General features: G+C 50.4%; 5 protein-coding genes across 5 annotated transcripts; 3 read left to right on the forward strand and 2 right to left on the reverse strand.

The window, feature by feature from the left end:
* Nucleotides 1-315: 315 nt before the first annotated feature.
* On the reverse strand, nucleotides 316-6,855 carry atnA-1 (Nonribosomal peptide synthase atnA; the record flags this gene model as incomplete). Its single annotated transcript, XM_032027024.2, has 1 exon — nucleotides 316-6,855. The coding sequence occupies one exon, from the start codon at nucleotides 6,853-6,855 to the stop codon at nucleotides 316-318; it is 6,540 nt and encodes a 2,179-aa protein (XP_031876561.2).
* Nucleotides 6,856-9,261: 2,406 nt separating this feature from the next.
* Nucleotides 9,262-11,106, forward strand: roqT-1 (Efflux pump roqT; the record flags this gene model as incomplete). Its single annotated transcript, XM_066153522.1, has 2 exons — nucleotides 9,262-9,621; nucleotides 9,673-11,106. 2 exons carry the CDS (start codon nucleotides 9,262-9,264, stop codon nucleotides 11,104-11,106), a joined length of 1,794 nt encoding a protein of 597 aa, XP_066007163.1.
* Nucleotides 11,107-11,261: 155 nt separating this feature from the next.
* On the reverse strand, nucleotides 11,262-12,996 carry CGGC5_v016463 (uncharacterized protein; the record flags this gene model as incomplete). The annotated part of the gene is made up of 2 exons (XM_032027021.1): nucleotides 11,262-11,998; nucleotides 12,063-12,996. 2 exons carry the CDS (start codon nucleotides 12,994-12,996, stop codon nucleotides 11,262-11,264), a joined length of 1,671 nt encoding a protein of 556 aa, XP_031876597.1.
* A 2,173-nt stretch (nucleotides 12,997-15,169) lies between these two features.
* yxjH-0 (Uncharacterized protein) lies at nucleotides 15,170-16,291 on the forward strand (the record flags this gene model as incomplete). The annotated part of the gene is made up of 1 exon (XM_032027020.2): nucleotides 15,170-16,291. The coding sequence occupies one exon, from the start codon at nucleotides 15,170-15,172 to the stop codon at nucleotides 16,289-16,291; it is 1,122 nt and encodes a 373-aa protein (XP_031876565.2).
* A 1,006-nt stretch (nucleotides 16,292-17,297) lies between these two features.
* Nucleotides 17,298-17,835, forward strand: YCH1-1 (CDC25-like phosphatase YCH1; the record flags this gene model as incomplete). The annotated part of the gene is made up of 2 exons (XM_032027019.1): nucleotides 17,298-17,412; nucleotides 17,486-17,835. 2 exons carry the CDS (start codon nucleotides 17,298-17,300, stop codon nucleotides 17,833-17,835), a joined length of 465 nt encoding a protein of 154 aa, XP_031876563.1.
* Between the last annotated feature and the right edge of the window lie 96 nt (nucleotides 17,836-17,931).

Here is a 17,931-nt window from a genome sequence, read left to right on the forward strand (position 1 = left end):
TAGCAATAAGTCGACTAAACTTGCTTCGTGAGGATTTCTTCGCCGAAGTCATGACTTGGTTGTTGGCCTAATGGCCGCTCAGATCGCGGGCTATTGAGGGCGCCACTGATTCAGACGAGGTGCGGGAGATTCATTGGTGCGACTTTACAGAACAGTCAATTAATTATCTGCAGGCCAGTAAGGTAAGCTTTCATATACAATTGCCCCTGTGAAGAAAGCGCATACACGTCAGAAAGAAATTCGATGCAAGAGCCAAGACTCCAAATTTGCGAGAAATTCCCTGCCTATTTCCTTCGTCAGATTTCAAGAATCCCTTCATCTCCTCCTTATGCTGTCGCACAAGTGACTCGGAGACCGCGGCGCACCTGTTACCGGCAGTTCCAACTTTTGTTCACTGTGATCTCCATACCCAAGACGCTTTGGATCAATCGTCTGATTCCAGATCGGGGTCGTCGGAGTCCGCGAAAACACTAGGGACCCAGGAACCACAACACCGGACTCACTGGCATTGTCGCCGTCCTCGCTACTCGTTCGGCTGATGTTCATGTACCCAATGGCTACAAGATATTGCAAGCTCTTTCGCAAAGCTTTACGAACAACAGCTTGATGTTCGGCTTGATCTTCAGCCGTCATTGCGCCTAAGGGCTGGCCAAGAATGCCTCCTTTATCCTCGACGAAGTGCATCACCGGCCACATTCTGTGACCCGACCCCTTGCCCTCCACCTCACACTGCAGGGCGCCCAACCACTGCTTTGCGTCTGACGGTTCTGTGACACGTCCAGTCTCTTCGGCAACAATGTCCCAGTAGTCGCTCAGACTGATGCCGCTCAAGATCTTTTTGGAGACACTGGCGCCACATTCGGCGGGTTGGAGTAGACAGCTGTCCAGGATAATCTTCGCAACCAGGTCAACACCGGCCGCAGCTATCCACGAGCCGGGGTCCTCATCAACACGAAGACCAATGTCAAGGGCACTGGCTGTCACACGCCAGAGGAAGTCGTCTGTATTGGAGATCCCATCAGAGGAACTACCCATAATCAGACCTGGCTTCACAATGGAAACAAGAGACCCATGGCCGGCTTGAGCGAGACGTTGAGCAAAACGCGCCACGAGAATCTCAGAGACAAACTTCGTCTGGCTGTATGCTGGGTACGACTTGAGCTCCTCTGCAACTTCGTTGACATTGTCGGGGGAAGTCGAGAGATGGCCTCCCGAGACATAAGTAAAGCGCACCGGTCGGCTGGCGCACGCCCTCGCGACGGCAGTGAGGAGTTGAACGGTGGATAGCGTGTTGGCAGGTACCAGGGCATGGTAATCCGCCATCCAGTTGACAACTGCACCGTTATGAACCACAGCGTCGATCAAGTCATCCTCAGTACCTGATCCGTCCAGTCGAGACCATTGCGTGTCTTCTAGGCCAAGGTGTGGGAGCGAGAGATCACCGTGCCAAACTTCGATGCGGCAAGTGTATGCCTCGCGCCACCAGCTACTGCCACGCGCAAGTGAGAAAAGTCTTTCGGTAGCATGCGCAGCTGTTGAACCTCTCACCAAAGCGACGATCTTGGACACTCGTGGACGCTCTAAGAGCTGGCAGAGAAGCTGATTTCCAAGGAACCCAGTTGCTCCTGTCAAAAATACCGCTTTTGGGCTGAACTTCTCATTCCATGCTGTGTCTTGGGGCCGAAGTGCTGGAAGCGACTTGTCATACTTCTCGATCTCATCCAGAAGCTCGAGTCCGTCGTCCTGTTTGGGAACCTGGCGATCCTCAGCGATCCACCGAGCAATATCCCGAATAGTCGCTGCACTGTTCATGTACTTCTTGATCGGAAGACTTGTCCCATAGGTCTTCCGAACAAAGGTAGAAAGTGAGACGACTTGGACGGAGTCCATACCGGCGTAGAAGGGGTTGAAATTACTCCCACGCAAGGACTGCTTTCTTTCTGGGTCATTCCTCGACAATAATTCAGCCAACTTGTTGCTGATAGACAAGGCGATGTCTTCATCAGGAAGTAGACTACCTCCAAAGTCGAATTCTCTGAATTCGCCCTCATTTGGAGCAGTACGCAGACCATGCAGAGTATCCAAGTTTGCGGCGTATTCTTTGAGTCTTCGCCGATCGAGCTTCCCAGTCGTACCGAATGGCAGAGACTCAACACATTGAAAGTGAGCAGGTACCATGTAGATAGGCAGAACGGATAACAGCTGCGTCTTCAGTTGGCTCGCCATATCATCAACAGCGTTCTTACGCTCTGAGAAGTTGTCAAATAGACCGCCAAGCTGAATAAACGCAGCCAAATGCTTGCTGGAAGATCTCGAAAGAGACAAGACATCAACGGCTACAAGAGAGCCAGCTGGGAGGATGTCGATGAGCCGATGTTCGATCTCTCCCAGCTCAATTCTTTGACCGCGAAGCTTGATCTGGGTATCTTTGCGTCCGAGGTATGAAACTGAGCCATCTGAGTTGAATCTGCCGAGATCTCCAGTCTTGTACATCCTCCTTGATTCTTCTCCAAAATTGAAATTACTCGTCCACGATGGGTCGGCGATGAACGATTTGCTAGTTTTCTCCGGATCCCCTAGATATCCGCGAGCAACACTGGGTCCATCGATCAGGATCTCACCAATGCTTCCAATGGGAAGCAGTCTCTCGTGGGTATCGGGATCCACGATCCAGACATGACAATTTAGACCATGGCCAATACTGTCACCCACAAGGAACTCCACGTTACTCATTCGAGTCACAGTACATACGCTACCCTCGCAGGGCCCATAGGCGTTGATAAGTTGGACGCGACTAGCCCAGGTCTCGATGTTGTCGACGGTCATGGCCTCGCCGCCCATGCAGACTGTCTTCAAGCTTGGCAGGTCGCCAGGATCAAGGGTGCGTGCGAAGGACGGCGTGAAGAAGGCCCAGTCTGCCTGGGATTCTGTCACAAATCCAGCAAGGTTGTTCAGCCTGTCTTCATCAGATGGGATGCAGATACAGGCTCCCAAGACCAGTGCGTTGACAATCTCAATGACACTGACATCAAATACATGAGCGGAAAATTGGAGAATTCTCGAGCCCTTGAACATTTGCATGCCTGCCGACTGAGCATTTGCTGCGGAACAAAGAGTGCGATGTTCTTGCACAACACCTTTCGGCAACCCCGTACTGCCAGAGGTGAACAGAACTGTGGCAGCATGGTGAGGTTGGACTTCTGCGCTCGAGAAGGCTTGAACGTGCAGCTTGTCCGTTTTCTCAAACAGAGCCCGACTCACGGTCACTACTGGAGTATCTGATCCAGAGAATGAATCTGCTTGAGAGGAAGATACCACGACAACTTTGGCGGCAACATTCTGGACAATGAAAGATTTGCGCTCCAATGGGTAGGCAGGGTCGAGGGGAACCATTGCGCCCCCAGCTTTCAGGATAGCCAGCATAGACACAACAGTGTAGAGAGACTTTTCGAAGCAGTACACTACTTTGCTCTCTGGGCCAACACCCAAATCCACAAGAACTCGAGCCAATTGTGAAGCTTTCTTGTCAAGCTCCAAAAAGCTGAGATGTCCATCCCAAGAAAAGATTGCCTGTGCATTTGGTTGGATCTGAGCTTGAGTCGCAAACAATTGATGAACGCAGGCTTCGGTGATGTAGGGCGGTTTTTGGTTCCAAGCTTGTATCTGCTTGATATCTTCGGCCGAAGGTTGGGCAAAGAATGTCTCGAGACGTGTGGTTTGACTTGCGACTAAGAACCCCAGTGCAGTGTCGAAATATTCCACCAGTCTGGAAGCTTGGGAATGATCAAGGTACTCGGTGTCATAGTTGAAGTTGACGTGAACCGAAGTCTCCCGGAGACTGCACTCAACCATGACGGCGTGGGAGTTGAATTTGTCAAGATCTTGTGGTCGCTCAAAAGCAGTGAAAGGAGCACCATCCATGGCCATATCTACTTCAGGCTGAATGATCATCATGCTCTGAAACTCGCAGGCAGCCTTGCAATTGGCATCTATGCGAGATATGTTCTGAATGCCCATCTGCTCGAAGGGGATCATGTCGATAGTGGCCGTCTGAAGCCCGGTGAGAAAATCGATCACGGTCTGACTTCGATCACACTTAACCCGCAACGGAACAGTCGAAATGACTGGACCCATAACGGTCTCGATTCCATCAAATGAAGCATTCCTTCCCGATGACGTGACCCCAAAGACGGCATTGCTGGACCCGCTGAAGCGGCTAATGACAAGTGCCCAGGCTGCACGCAAGATAGTTGTCGCAGTCACATCTAAGCCGGATATGGGAAGAGCCATATTAAGACGAACAAATGCTTTCTCTGGATTCGCGTTGGCAGAAACAATGCAAAGCGGCTTCCTTGGGAATTGCTCATACTCTCCTCCCTCAAAGACTGACTTCCAGTATTGGGTTGACAATTCTGATGCTGAAGTTTGGGAATATTTGATGAAGGAAGAGAAAGAAGCTTTCGTAGCTTCAAAAGAATTTCTGAAGGCGTCCCTCACTGCTCGTAGGGTGAGTCCGACAGAGTGACCATCGACAATTGCGTGATGCACAGTCCAGACCATACTCGATGCAAGACCATTGGTATCGTAGATGATGCCGAATCGATTGAGCGGAACCCCAAATATTGACGCCTTTTTCAGGTCAAAGTCTAGATATTCATCAAGATTGGAGCTTTCATTCCAGCGTAGGGCCTCGTGTACGACAACTTGCTGGATGCCAGATGTCGATGTGTCTACCAGACGAGTGCGTAGGATGCCGTGTGCTTTGGAAACTAAATTCCACGCGTTTTTCAAGCTTGCGACATCGACATCTGCTCCAAGCTGAAGCACATACTGAACCAGGAATGAATTAGCAGTTGTGGAAGACATGGCCATGAGCCCCTCCTGTAGGGGTGTGCAGGGAAAAGCGTCTTCAATGTCCTCTATAATGATGGAACACTCCTCGGCAATTTCTGTAAGAGCCACAGATTCCCCATCTAGAAGTTCCATAGGTCGTGTGGTGATCATGGACTTCTTGGACTGGAGCAGGGGAAGCTGACAGAGGTCTCCCAAGATTGGATTCTTGAAGACTTGTGCGAATTCCAGCGCGAGACCGCTTTTACGCGCAGCCGACACTAGCGATATCACGGCCATAGAATCTCCACCAAGGCGTAAGAAATTGCTGCTGGCCGATAGCATGCCCTCGGAGATTCCGAGAACGCCGGCCCAAAGACCGCGCATTACGTTTTGGAGCTCGGTATTCTCGTTCGCAGCTTCTTCAGTGTCATCCTCCAGGCCCAACTCAGAGAAACCATAGAACTGCTCTGGACGGAGGTCGTCAACTTCCCGGCGTAAACGCTTGAGATCAACCTTGCCATTGGTGGTGAGAGGCAGGCTAAAAAGAGGGATGTAGAGGGAGGGACACATCCAGGAGGGAAGAACGCTGGAAACCATAGCTTCAACCTTCGGTATCATCTTCCGAAGAGCTGGATTCTGTCTGGGCATGACGCATCTGCCATCGACTGAGTCACTCCCGGCGTTTCCTTGTTGGCAAATGAAGGCCACCAGTACTTTGGCGTTCTTTTTCGATCCATAACTTGGCCTCGTGACGACGTCCACAACAACACTCTGAGTCTTAAACGCTGAGCGCAGATGATATTCAACTTCAGAGGCTTCCAGCCGCTGTCCAGAGATCTTGAGCTGAGTGTCTTTGCGGCCTTCAAAGTGAATCACACCATTCTGGTCAAAGCGGCACAAGTCCCCTGTCCGATAAAGCCGTCCTCGTCGATTGTGTTTGGCGAGCCAAGGAGGATCACGAACGAAGGCATTGTTAGGTCCTTCGCCCTCCTCAAAATTCAGGTAGCCCCTCGCCAGCTGGGGACCTTCAAGAACCAGCTCTCCAACGGCACCAAGAGGTGACAACCGAGTAGGGTCGTCTGGTACGACGATCCAGCAACAGGTTCCAACCCCACGCCCTATAACTCCGGGGTTCCCATTGGATCGAACAAGGTGCATAGTCGAGAAGACAGTGTTCTCAGTAGGCCCAAATGCATTGATGAGATTGCGTCCACGCCCCCATTTCTCGATATTATCTTGACCGACAGCTTCGCCGCCCAATAACAAGGTTGTCAGTCCGGGTAACTCGGACGGTTCAAGAAGTCGGATCACAGAAGGCGTAAAGAATGCCCAATTTACCCTCTTTAGCTGCATGACACTGGTGATGTCGTTCAATCTCTCGTCTTCAGACGGGATAACAATGCAGCCACCGAAGCTGAGAGTCGTGAGGATTTCGGCGATAGACGCGTCGAAGGTATGACGAGCGTATTGGATGACCCTCGTCTGTCTGTTGAATCCTGTGGCTTTTCCGTGGGCGGCGATACTGGAAGAGCAGGCGGCATTGTCAACCATCACCCCTTTTGGTTCTCCGGTGCTTCCGGAAGTGAACATGATATAAGCCAGATCCCAAGGTCTTGGTGAAGGAAAGGGTGCAGTTGCAAGGCCAAATAGCTGCTGTGTTGATTGCTCTTCAACACACAGAATGTTTCTCGATAGCACACGTAAACGCTCGGTGTATGTCTTGGAGCTCAGCACAGTCTTTGGCTGAATCTTATCGAGGAGGTTTGAGATTCGGCCGTCCGGCTGGAATGGATCCAAGGGCACAAACGCACCGCCGGCTTTGAGAACAGCCACCGTTGCCACAATGTTCCATACACTCTTCTCAAATAATAGAGCAACCTTGGACTCGGCTCGGACGCCTCGCCTGACAAGCTCGTTGGCGATATTGCTTGACTTCTCGTCTAACTCTGCGTAAGACAGAGTACCATCCCACGCATCAACAGCTATGTTCAGAGGTGACCCATGAACATGACTTGCAATCATGTCTTGTACAGAGACATTTTCATGATCCGAGTCGAGCTGGTTCCAGACATCGTATTGGTGATGGTCGCCTTCATCCAGGAGATTGAGATCACACAAATTGGCATTCGGCTGGGCGATGATGCTTTCGAGTGCATTGCGAAATGTTGAAAGTATCTTTCTCGCACGCCAGTCTGAGTGGGTCGTTTCTGAATATTCGCATCGTACAAGAAGACTATGAGAGAGCGGATCTTGGCCCGCAGTAAAGGCCATGACTGTCTTTACAAATTTCAGCTAACGTTTTCACACTATGATGAGAAACAGCGCCAACTACATGAGGAAATTATGGCGATGGGGATGGGTAACGCAAGAGACCATGTTAGTTAAAAGGGCTTGGACTAACCTGCGGGTGTACGGCTTTCACAGCATGTAGAGACGGAAGGGCCTCTTGTGCCATGTTCAGGGGACATCCATCACGGAAGGACGATACAATGAGAGCATACTCTGTGAGATTGGCCTTCGAGATAGTCACAGAGTCGGCACTTGCAACTTTTGGCTTGCAGAGAAGTTCGAAGATGCGGCTCTTTGGGGACAAGGGAGTGTTCCAAAGTAACCACTCCTGATCCTCTCCTAAGAAGTTGATGGACTCAACTGATGCGTATGCCTTCAATGCTACGACACAAGCAAGCTGAATTATAGAGGCAGCTGAACAGTGTGCGTACTCTTGAAGGGCCTCAAATCTGTGGGAGCGGAACAGCAGAGTTTCGGCTGTTTTCGTTTCTGGGTATGAAGCGCGACCGTAGCTGGCCATCATGGTGCTTGTGTAATGATTTCTTCTCGGTAGAAAATGAAAGTGAACAAAGAATGATCCGTTCAATCGACACGAGCAACTTGGCCCACGGACATTCAAGTAGACTTCCTCGAGAAACAGAAGGGATGATATGTGGGCATCTCCGAGCTTCAAGTACTTTCCGGCGGTAGATGACACCGGGCCGTTTTCGAGTACTTTGTGCTCGCCATACAAGCCAGTAGTTTAGATGTTGCAAAGAGCACCCGATTGAAGAAGTACCCTGAGAGTCCCATAAAAGTTTTCACCTTCTAGTTCACCGAAGCCTTCCACATACATGTAAGCAAGTGGCGATTGGAATTGCCAAATTCGTCGAGACTCCCCTACTGAATGGCTGCCCCAGAGGATTACAAAAGTCCGTTGAGGATCTGACGAGGGGCAAAGCAAAACCATGTGAACCTATCGTGAGCGTCAAAGGGGACCGAATCGTCTTACCTTTGATGAAAAGGGCATGGTCAGTAGTCCCATCTTCCCTGCAGTCACGCCTTTTCGTGTGACATGTCTTACCATATGGAGCCCCATCTTGCCTCCATCTTAAAGTGCTTCAAGGTTTGCCTATGTTGATTTGCAATCATCAGGTTTTCGTATCGTTGCCGAAGGCATCAATAATCCTTGCATCAGACCAGCATTGGCGATCCTGTCAAAAGTGCAATTCACTTCTACCTGCTCCTGAATCAAGAAACTTCATTCATCCTTGTTTAGATAAGGTGTGCCTGCATCGTGCTTGTGGATTCGCACTTGTCTGTGATGAGCCCTAAACGTACTATGTTTTTCGAGAACGCAATGCGATCTCACCAATGACGTGAAGTCGCGAAAACGTCTTCATGCTAGTGGCTTCGCGGTTACGATTTCATGGGATGAGAACCTAACACCCAGCTTCCTATTGCAGAAGTGTATGACCCAGGGTGTGAGCTTGACCTAGCATGGCAGGCTGAAATTCGGCAAGCTAGGCCAAGCCACGGCTGGAAGGATTGTCGCCAAGAGTTGAGGATTTCGACTTCTCGAACCAATGACAGCCCTTGAAACAGCTACGAGGCTATTCACGGCCATTCTGAATGTGATATGTACAACATAGGATTTGGAATCAGACGCTGGTTCCGAGAATTTTGCTTCGGGCAAAGCTGCCTCGCTGACCCTGGCTTTGCAATTGTCGAATGGGATTGCAACCGGTCATGGGGTCGATGTCAACTGGGCTGTGTATGATCCCTTACGTTCATCTTGGTAGTATCACCTATTAGTCTTAGTGTCGCAAGGCACTGAAGAGGCCCCAACTTCTCGCGTAAGTGTTTGAGATGACAGGGACGTAAATGATGAATTTCGTGTCTAATACCTTGAAATTGCCCGGGCTGCTGGCCACCTACTCACCAGGAACTTTTTCACTCCCCTAATTTCTGACCACTTGACAACTTGGCTGACGTTGCTTACGAATCTCTGAGACACCTCGAAAGAACTTGCTGCATCAGTCCGAGAATCTGACTGATACAGGCCTATCGGCCTGCAAGACTCAAGAAAAGAGTGTGCTCATATACTTAGTTCATTTCTTGTCCACATCGTTCAAAACTTTGTCTCACACGCACCACATCATGGCGATATCGGAGCCCTCCAGAGCAATTACTTCAAGCGCCAAAGATGCAGCTCAGTCTTCAAATTGCTCAGAGGAGCTTTCCATGGGAAAGCGATCAAGCATTTCCTCTGACGCGAAAGTCCCAGCGCTTCCCGTTTCCCTCGAAGTTAAGGAAGCCAAAGAAGCTGGCTACCAGGAAGATTCGGCCATCGAGTACCCAAGAGGTATTCGACTAGCCCTTATTATCCTGGGCCTTGCTTTGGCTGTATTCTTGGTGTTTTTGGACATGACTCTGATTGCAACGGCCATTCCTGCAATCACAAATCAATTCAACTCACTTCAGCACGTGGGATGGTACGGTTCCGCGTACATGTTGAGCGTAAGTGGTGCGTCTTAGGTTGCCTCATTCAACACGGCTGACTTGCGACAGCTTTGTTCATTTCAACTAGTCTACGGTAAATGCTACGAGCTGTTCTCTTTGAAGTTGACATTCATGGTGGCCATCGCCTTCCGAGAGGTCGGTCTAGCGGTTTGCGGAAGCGCACCCAACTCTATTGCCTTCATCATCGGTCGTGCCATTACCGGCATCGGCTGCAGTGGCATCATCATAGGTCCGAACTTTCATTCTCTCTGGTTTTATCTCATCTGTCTCTCTCGTTCCACTCTCGTCGTTGGCTCATCTAACCATCATCGTCAAATCACAGGCACCTGGGTTGTTCTGGCACATTCCGTCCCAATCCGCCAACGGGCAGTGTACACTGGGTTCCTGGGCGCATTCTCAGGCGTTGGCGGCATCATCGGTCCTCTGATCTCAGGGGCCTTGACAGACAGTCATTTGTCCTGGCGGTGGGCGTTCTACATTAGTATTCCTGTCGGTATCGCAACACTGGGATTGATTCAATTCTCTTTCAAACCTCCGGCCCAGATTATCTCTGGCGGCAACAGAAAGCTGTCTTCCCAAATCAAGGAATTCGACATAATTGGTCTCGCCGTTTTCTTCGCCTGCATGGTCTCTCTTTTATTGGCACTCCAGTGGGGCGGGTCGGAGTATCCGTGGAGTAGCGGTCCCATGATTGCACTCCTCGTGTTATTTACGGTCATGCTGGTCGCTTTCGTCACTTCACAGATTTGGAAAGGTGACAAGGCCGCTTTACCACCTCGGCTTATGAAGCAGCGCAACGTTGCGTTTGCTTGCCTTTATGCCGCCTGTATCGACGCAGCTTACTATACTGCAGATATTTGGCTGCCAATATGGTTTCAGGCGATCAAGGGCAACTCGGCGAGAGAGTCTGGCATCAAGCTTGTGCCTTATGTTGGTGGAGAGGTACTGGCGGCGTTGGTTGCCGGATACCTGGTGACCCTCTTGGGATGGTATAACCCCTTTATGCTCTTTTCTACAACCATCTCTTCGGTCGGCCTTGGACTTATGACCAGGTTCGAAGTTGACACGGGGCCAAGCGAATGGATCATTTATCCTATCATCGCAGGCATCGGGATTGGTGCAGGGACCCAACAACCCATGATGGGAGTGCAGTCCACTCTCGTTCTCGCGGATATCCCGGCTGGGACTGCCGCTGTCACTCTTTTTCAGAATCTCGGTCCAGCAGTCCTCATGTCGGTCGCAAATACAGTCTTTGTCAACAATTTGAAGCGGAATTTACACGGCCAAGGCGGACTCGACGGACAAGCTATTGCTGACATGGGAGCTACCAATCTGAAGGACATGATCTCGGTAGATCTACTTCCGGGGATCATCAACGCGTACAACAAGGCACTTCAGGAAACCTTTCGTGTACCAATGGCAGTGGCAGTAATCTCCATCATTGGCGTATTAGGCATGAAGTGGGAGAAATTGCCGGCTTAAACATGATAGATTTCTCTCCATAGCAATGTCTCACAGGATCTCTCGCGTTATGAAGACGCAGGTTTAGAAGCGATAAAGCTCCGTTTCTATATACTGTCGTATCATCTCATCAAGCTCGTATTCCATCTTGTCCAAGCTGAGTACCTTTGTCTTGCTTAAGCATCAAACTGCCAGGCACTGGCTGTTTTGTCCAGCAAACGTGGAAGAAATTGAATTGGGCGATCCTCGTCACCATCTTTTACCACCACAGTGTATGTATTACGAAGGTCCTCGACGCAAAGGCCTGCTCTTGATGTGCGAATAATGTGGGCGCCATTCCACAATCCCGCGACGGCTGCTGGGGAGTTCGGAATAACACCCGACACGATGCGTGTATGAATACTGCTGCGGTCAAACCCGAACTCCATGATTGGAAGGCGACACTCGTTGAGTTTCTGGGATCCGCCATCGAACGAAAGGCCTTCGAAGTCAATGATATGCCGACCACGAAGCATACCTTCGTATTGTTGGGCAATGGGGAGCTTGTCGCTTCCAAGATACTCTGTGAGACTTTCAAGCCACTGTTGAGCCCGGACAGTTTTTCCATTCCTGCATCTTCTTGAGAGGTCGATAATGATTTGGTCAAGAGGCCCGTTGCTCATGATGTCGTTTTGGCCGGTTTGCCTCCGAAGATAAAGATCGATGAACAGCAAGTAGGCAAAACCACGCTTATAAGATATCCATTCTCCATACCAGTCGCTGAACATAATCTCAGCGGCCTTGCGAACGTCGATTGTGATTCTTGGACTTGTGTAGTACGCTTGAAGATGACCATTGAGACTTTTAATAAGAAAGTCCATCCCTCGGAAACCAAAACGGTACGGGAGAAACGAGCTGTAAAACTCGGCAACCCCTATTTATCACGTAATACTTAGCAACCACCGTGATGAAAAATGGGAAGCGTGGGTACCACTAACCTTCGATGTACCACTCATTTTCATACCCATCCTCCTCGGGGTTGATGTCAACAAAGCTGTGTACCATCTCATGGGTGAACAGCAGAACCAGTGAATCGTCTGTCTCATTCTTCGTTGCGTTTTCGTACTCCAAAACATAACTTCCATCGAACCCGCTGCCTCCAAACCCGACCAGAGACTTGCGAATGAAGATCCGGTAAGATTCACCAGTCACGCCAAAGAAGGACGCCAGCTTTGGAAATAGGACGGCATTGTATGATTTGAGCCGCTCAAGGTTGGGCGGCAAGTCTCCGAACCAGTAGCAGGCAGCGAAACCATCATCGCTTTCTGGAGAGACTTCCGGATAACGTTGGACTGGCCCAACCATGTAAACAGTGTTCCACAAGGTCTCGGCACGACCAACACGGATAAGAGGTTTGGTTCCTTCGCCATAGCTCCAAACACATCTCGTAGATTCCGGTGCATCAGCCGGGACTTTCCACTTGACCACATTCGTGAAGACTTGGTCGGACAATAACAGAGGTAGGAACCATTGTCCCACGCCGTGGACACCGCCTTGGTCCTTGCGAAGATCGATACGCGCACCCAAGGGAGTCGTGACGTCGACATGGCGAGGAAAGACGTCAAATTCAAGTTTGACGTCGCCTCGGGTTTGTCTACTGAATGACCAATGTTGCTGGAAATTACGACCTTCCGAAGGTAGATCTCGAAATTGGATTTCGAGAGGCCCCGAGTTATCCGTAGCCTTGATGTCGCGCTCGTGAAAAGGATGAGCTGGTATGTTGTCTTTGAAGGGATAGAAAGAAAACGCGGGCTGATCAGGCTTAAACGCTGGATTTTGAATTAGGAACAGCACGGAGAGGCTGCTAACACCATCGGCATCGAACTTGGGCGTCAATTGAAGGGAAAGGATTGGGTGGTGAGGGAGCTGCATGGTGACTTCGACTTTGAGACTTCTGGCTGCCAACGCAATAGAAGCCTGTGTGGTGGCCTTCGAGGATATAAGTTGGCAAGTCGCGCCGTTATGCTAGACTTTGTCGTCGTGGAAATTGACGCGGCCCACCCGAAAGAGGAAGCTGCAACATAGGTAAGCTGGTGGGGTTCTGGATAGCACGGCATCATAAAGTTAAATAATACACGCGTGTCATTTGACTTCGCGCGTTGCACCTATTATTTCTAACCCGAGCTGGTACTAGCCGTTTTAGTGTGTGCTGGGATCAGAGCTGGGGATAAGCTTGAATGTCGCCCAATTGCCCGTTGTTAGAGTTGTGTCTTGTTGATCCGACTCTACGAACAGACATAGCATTGAAGATGTTTGAGATCGTGCCATACTCAGTAAACCTCAGGTTCCGAATGATCTCAGGCCTCTGAGGTTTAGACTTGAAGTATTGCCGCCGATTCTGTGCCAGGAAGATGATAAACTGTATGCTACTGTTCTGGTGCAGCTCAGACCCTTGTCGCCGTACGTACCAGCCTACGCAATGCTCGGCGGGCAACAGCCGCCGAATGCAAGATAGCTTACTTATGGACATTTGCAAACTTTGCATCGATTGCGTCGTCTAAGATGCAAGCCTGAACTGTGCTAAATGCCAATAAGTAATTTGCAAAAAGAAAAGACAGCGTTGTTACTCATATGCACGGCCGCACCTGATTCCTTCTACGATGACATCGGCATCACGTGCAATTAGACTGGTAACGAACGAGCGTCGCCTTTGCAACTTCTCTTCAATAGCTTCATTATTTATTATCCATACACGGAAGAAATACAATGGGAAACAGGCAGACTCTGCCTGTGGTCTGACAAAAAGGTCAGAAACGCATGGTCTAACCCGGGGACCACGGCCATCTGGCATGACCGTTCCTCGGGAAGCCTATCGCTTTTCTATCAAGTCAGCCTTACTCTCGAGCGACTATCAACTATCTTTTTGAGAAAATTGGAGAATATGAATAAGGTACACTCGGAACCACATGGGCTCGCGAACTGTCCGCATTGGATTTGCGGAGGGAGATCCTGAGGTAGTCAGCCAAAATGCGAGTGCCCGCAGATTGCCTCTTGCAATCTGTTAACGATTTTGAAGTCCATTTAAGATGAAAATGCGTATGAAAATGCATTTGCGTCTCGATCTCTCAGATAAATGATTCAAAAGACGCTCGAGCTTACGCCTTGATACATCAACCAACACTGATAGATGGCTATGTGGTCACGCAACCCAAGTTTGACCCTTCAAACAGCTCAGACTTCAAAATTGCTTAAGACTTATGGCTCCTGGCTTGGTATGCGATATCCTGCCTTAGTGAAGATTTTAGCTTTGCTAGCCATCTTTTCTCTAGCTTAAACAACACATTCCCATCAGTCATTCGTTTGATGATATTTATGTTTCTCATCTGCCTTTCTTACCAACGCAATTGGACGGCGAAAAAAAAAGAGTTTTGCTATTTAGGCAGTGTTTATACACACGTAGATTCGTAGCTTATTTCTAAAGCGACTATACTTCCTATTCTCGCTTTTATCGTTATTATTATCTATTAGTATCGTTTATTATTATTTATACTACTATTATCGTTATTATCGTCGTCGTCGTCGTTATCTTTATTACTACTTCTATCGTTCTCTCTATAATCACGAATTATAGGGGATATTACCCAGATAGCAAACTAACACTGCCCGACTAGCAAAACTCAAAAAGAAATGCTTCCGTAAATCATAGCGTTGACGGGCTGGAGGAGCAAGTGGTGAGGCTACTCTGAGTTCAGCAAATGAGTGAAACACTCGATCTCAACGTCATGGGTCCACTCCAGTCTGGAGAGCATGCCATAACGGGTTATCTTCCCCTATGCATCATTGGTCGATATACCCCGACAGCATACGGAGGGGGCACGCCGTGGGTGGGCAACTAGACCACAGGGGCTCGAACTACCTACCTCAGGGGCGTGTCTTGAGTGGATCACGTAGCATATATAAGTCCTCAAAGATGAACGTTGATCTGGTCCATCACTTTTTCTACGCCTCAAATCACCTTGTACCACTCATTATGGCTCCTTTATTTCGCTCCGAGCAAGTCGGATCCCTGATCCGCCCGGCATCCCTCTTAGAGTCGCAATCCACCATGGGCTTTTACTCAGACAAGTTGTCCAAGAGCCAGGCTGCGGCAACAGCATCCGCCATTGCGTACGCAGCCAAGAAGCAGCTGGAACTGTCGATTCGACCCATTACCTCTGGCGAGTACGAGCGCACTATCTTCTTCAGCGGCTTCTTCGAGAACCTTCAGGGCATGGAGGTCCGCCAAGATCTTAGAATTCCGCAAGACTTCCGAACTGGGCTGCCCAACATTACTGGCCTCGCTAAGATGGGACTGAACCACTTCGCTGCTGTCATTGCTACTGGCAAGATCAAACACGCCACCTCGGCTTACTTGCCCGCGTGGGAGATGATCAAGAAGGCCGTGCCTCAGGAACACTGGAAAGACTGCAAGATGGCCATTCCCTCGATATCTTGGCAGCATATGTACCTAGTTAGGGGCACAGCGTTTGCCCCTGGCGTGTACTCTTCTGATCGGGAGTATTTCCTAGATCTAGCGAGGGCTTATCGCGCCGAGCTAATGATCCTGTACGCCGCGGGCCTGAGATCAGTCCAGATTGACGACCCTAACCTGACCTTCTTCATTGTGGAGGACTTCCGGGAAGGTCTACGGGGAGACGGTATTGACCCTGACTCCCTGCTGGATCTGTACATTTGGGCGCACAACGAGGCCATCAAGAACCTCCCGATGGATTTGCATGTTGGCGTCCACCTCTGCCGCGGCAACATTCCCGGCGGCCCATCTTTTGCCGAGGGATCGTACGAGAAGATCGCTAGCCAGGTGTTTCCCAAGCTGAATTATGCCACATTCTACTTGGAGTTCGACGACCCTCGCATCTCTGGGCACTTTGAACCGCTGAGATTCGTCCCCCGAGGGAAGAACGTGGTCCTCGGCTTAGTCTCGACCAAGGTCGCCGAGCTTGAGGACAAAGACGCCCTCATCAACCGAATTCTCCAAGCTGCCGACGCCATTGCCACGGGGCAGGGAAGAAGCACATCCGAGGTCCTGGAGGACTCGCTTGCGGTGAGCCCGCAGTGTGGATTTGCCAGCCACAACATCAATAGAGGTGTGGCTACGGAGGAGAGAATGTGGGAGAAGTTGGTTCTTGTCAGAGACGTTGCCAGGGCTCTGTGGAGTGATGCCGTCTAACCATTCAGGTTGTGACACTGTCTTTCAGCTGTAATCTAGACACCTTCTGAAATGGAGACATCTCTATCGGTATATTGCTGCGATTCATGGGAAACTGTGACCTCGTCCTCATCAAGCTGCCTTTCCACAGACAGCTATTTTTTCCTCCCTAAGAAATTCGATCAAACACGCTGAAGACAATACCTGTGAAAGTCATCGGCCTAAACGTTGATGTCATTGAATAAAGTTCCGCCTAGCGATAGAGCCAAGAGCCATCAATACTTGAGGTAGCCAGCAGAAACCAGTCAAGGCCAAGTCGGACAAGTCATAGTGGCATAATCTGGACCAAAAAACGGGGGATAGCGAGAACCATAATGATTTTCGCTCGGCGGCGGAGGTCCAGATAAGCGCCGAGACCGAGATCGCTGTGGAGTAGGCCGAGACCTCAGCCCTAGTTTGCAAGGGGGGCGAAAGCGACAGGCTGTGTTTCATTGAAGATGATGAACGGATTCTGCAGATATGATTGACATATCAGGTTGCGTGGTGCGTATGCTTGAGCGCCATGTGGGATGGGATTCCAATGTGCTTGGTTATTCAGCGTCTTGACGCAACAAGCTGCCTTGGATGACCCCTGTAGACCATATTTTTGAGTTGAGGGATCTCCCGCATCGAACCTGCTTCAAGCTGTGAGATGAGTGTCCATGGATCGTATTGGAATAGCAGCCCAGGCTGTATGGTTGGTCTAAGTTGGCTTTGTGCCTTGACAAAACCTTCAGACTCACTTGGAGGAACGAACGCATGCTTATGTAAGCCCGGCGTCGTGGTCGGAGGTGCTGCGAGCCAGGATTCCCCACGCGACAGGGGCAGGTTAAGGTGACAACACTGTGAAAGGTGCCCCGCGTCAGAGCTCCCCGCCAAAACCAAGCTCCAACTTCGCGTCAAACTCGAATTAAGCTTGGACTGCAGCTCGGAATCCCCCTCCCCCATGAACGTCTTCCCGACGCGTATGCTACACTTCAAACGCACAATGGCGACCATCGGAACCCTTCAGCGCATTACTGCCGACAAGCTCTCCACCATGTTGCTGGCGGAGCAGGCTGCCGCCAACCCTTCGGTGGCTGTCGTCGATGTCCGTGACGATGGTACGTGTGACCTTTCAACATTCCCATCCACAACCCACCCGCAAAGGCACCGCTGACTTTCGGCTTGGTACAGATTACATCGGAGGTCACATCAAGGGCTGCATCAACATGCCCTCCCGCTCCCTCGAAGCCATGATGCCCACCCTCATTCGTCGCCTCGAAGGCAAGAAGACCGTCATCTTCCACTGCGCCTTGTCCCAGCAGCGTGGACCCAGCGCCGCCCTTCGCTACCTCAGAGAACGTGACCAGGCCCTCGCCTCCAAGCAGTCTTCAGGGTCATCCGAGGAACAAGCTAGCACCCAGCCACAGGACGTCTATGTCCTCGACCGTGGCTTCGTTGGCTGGCAAGAGGTCTACGGTGAGGACGAGAGACTTACCGAGGGATATCGAAAGGAGCTTTGGAAAGATGGATACTGGGGCTGAAAGGGTCAGGCCAACGAGGTTGCTGCAAAATGAAACTGGCAGCTAGCCTTCAGGCCATCAAAGGAACGATTTGCGCATCTCTCAAGGCAGCTTCCC

The sequence above is a fragment of the Colletotrichum fructicola genome (genome assembly GCF_000319635.2).
Source record: "Colletotrichum fructicola Nara gc5 chromosome Unknown KSG_Nara_v1_contig10, whole genome shotgun sequence".
Lineage (NCBI taxonomy): Eukaryota > Fungi > Ascomycota > Sordariomycetes > Glomerellales > Glomerellaceae > Colletotrichum > Colletotrichum fructicola.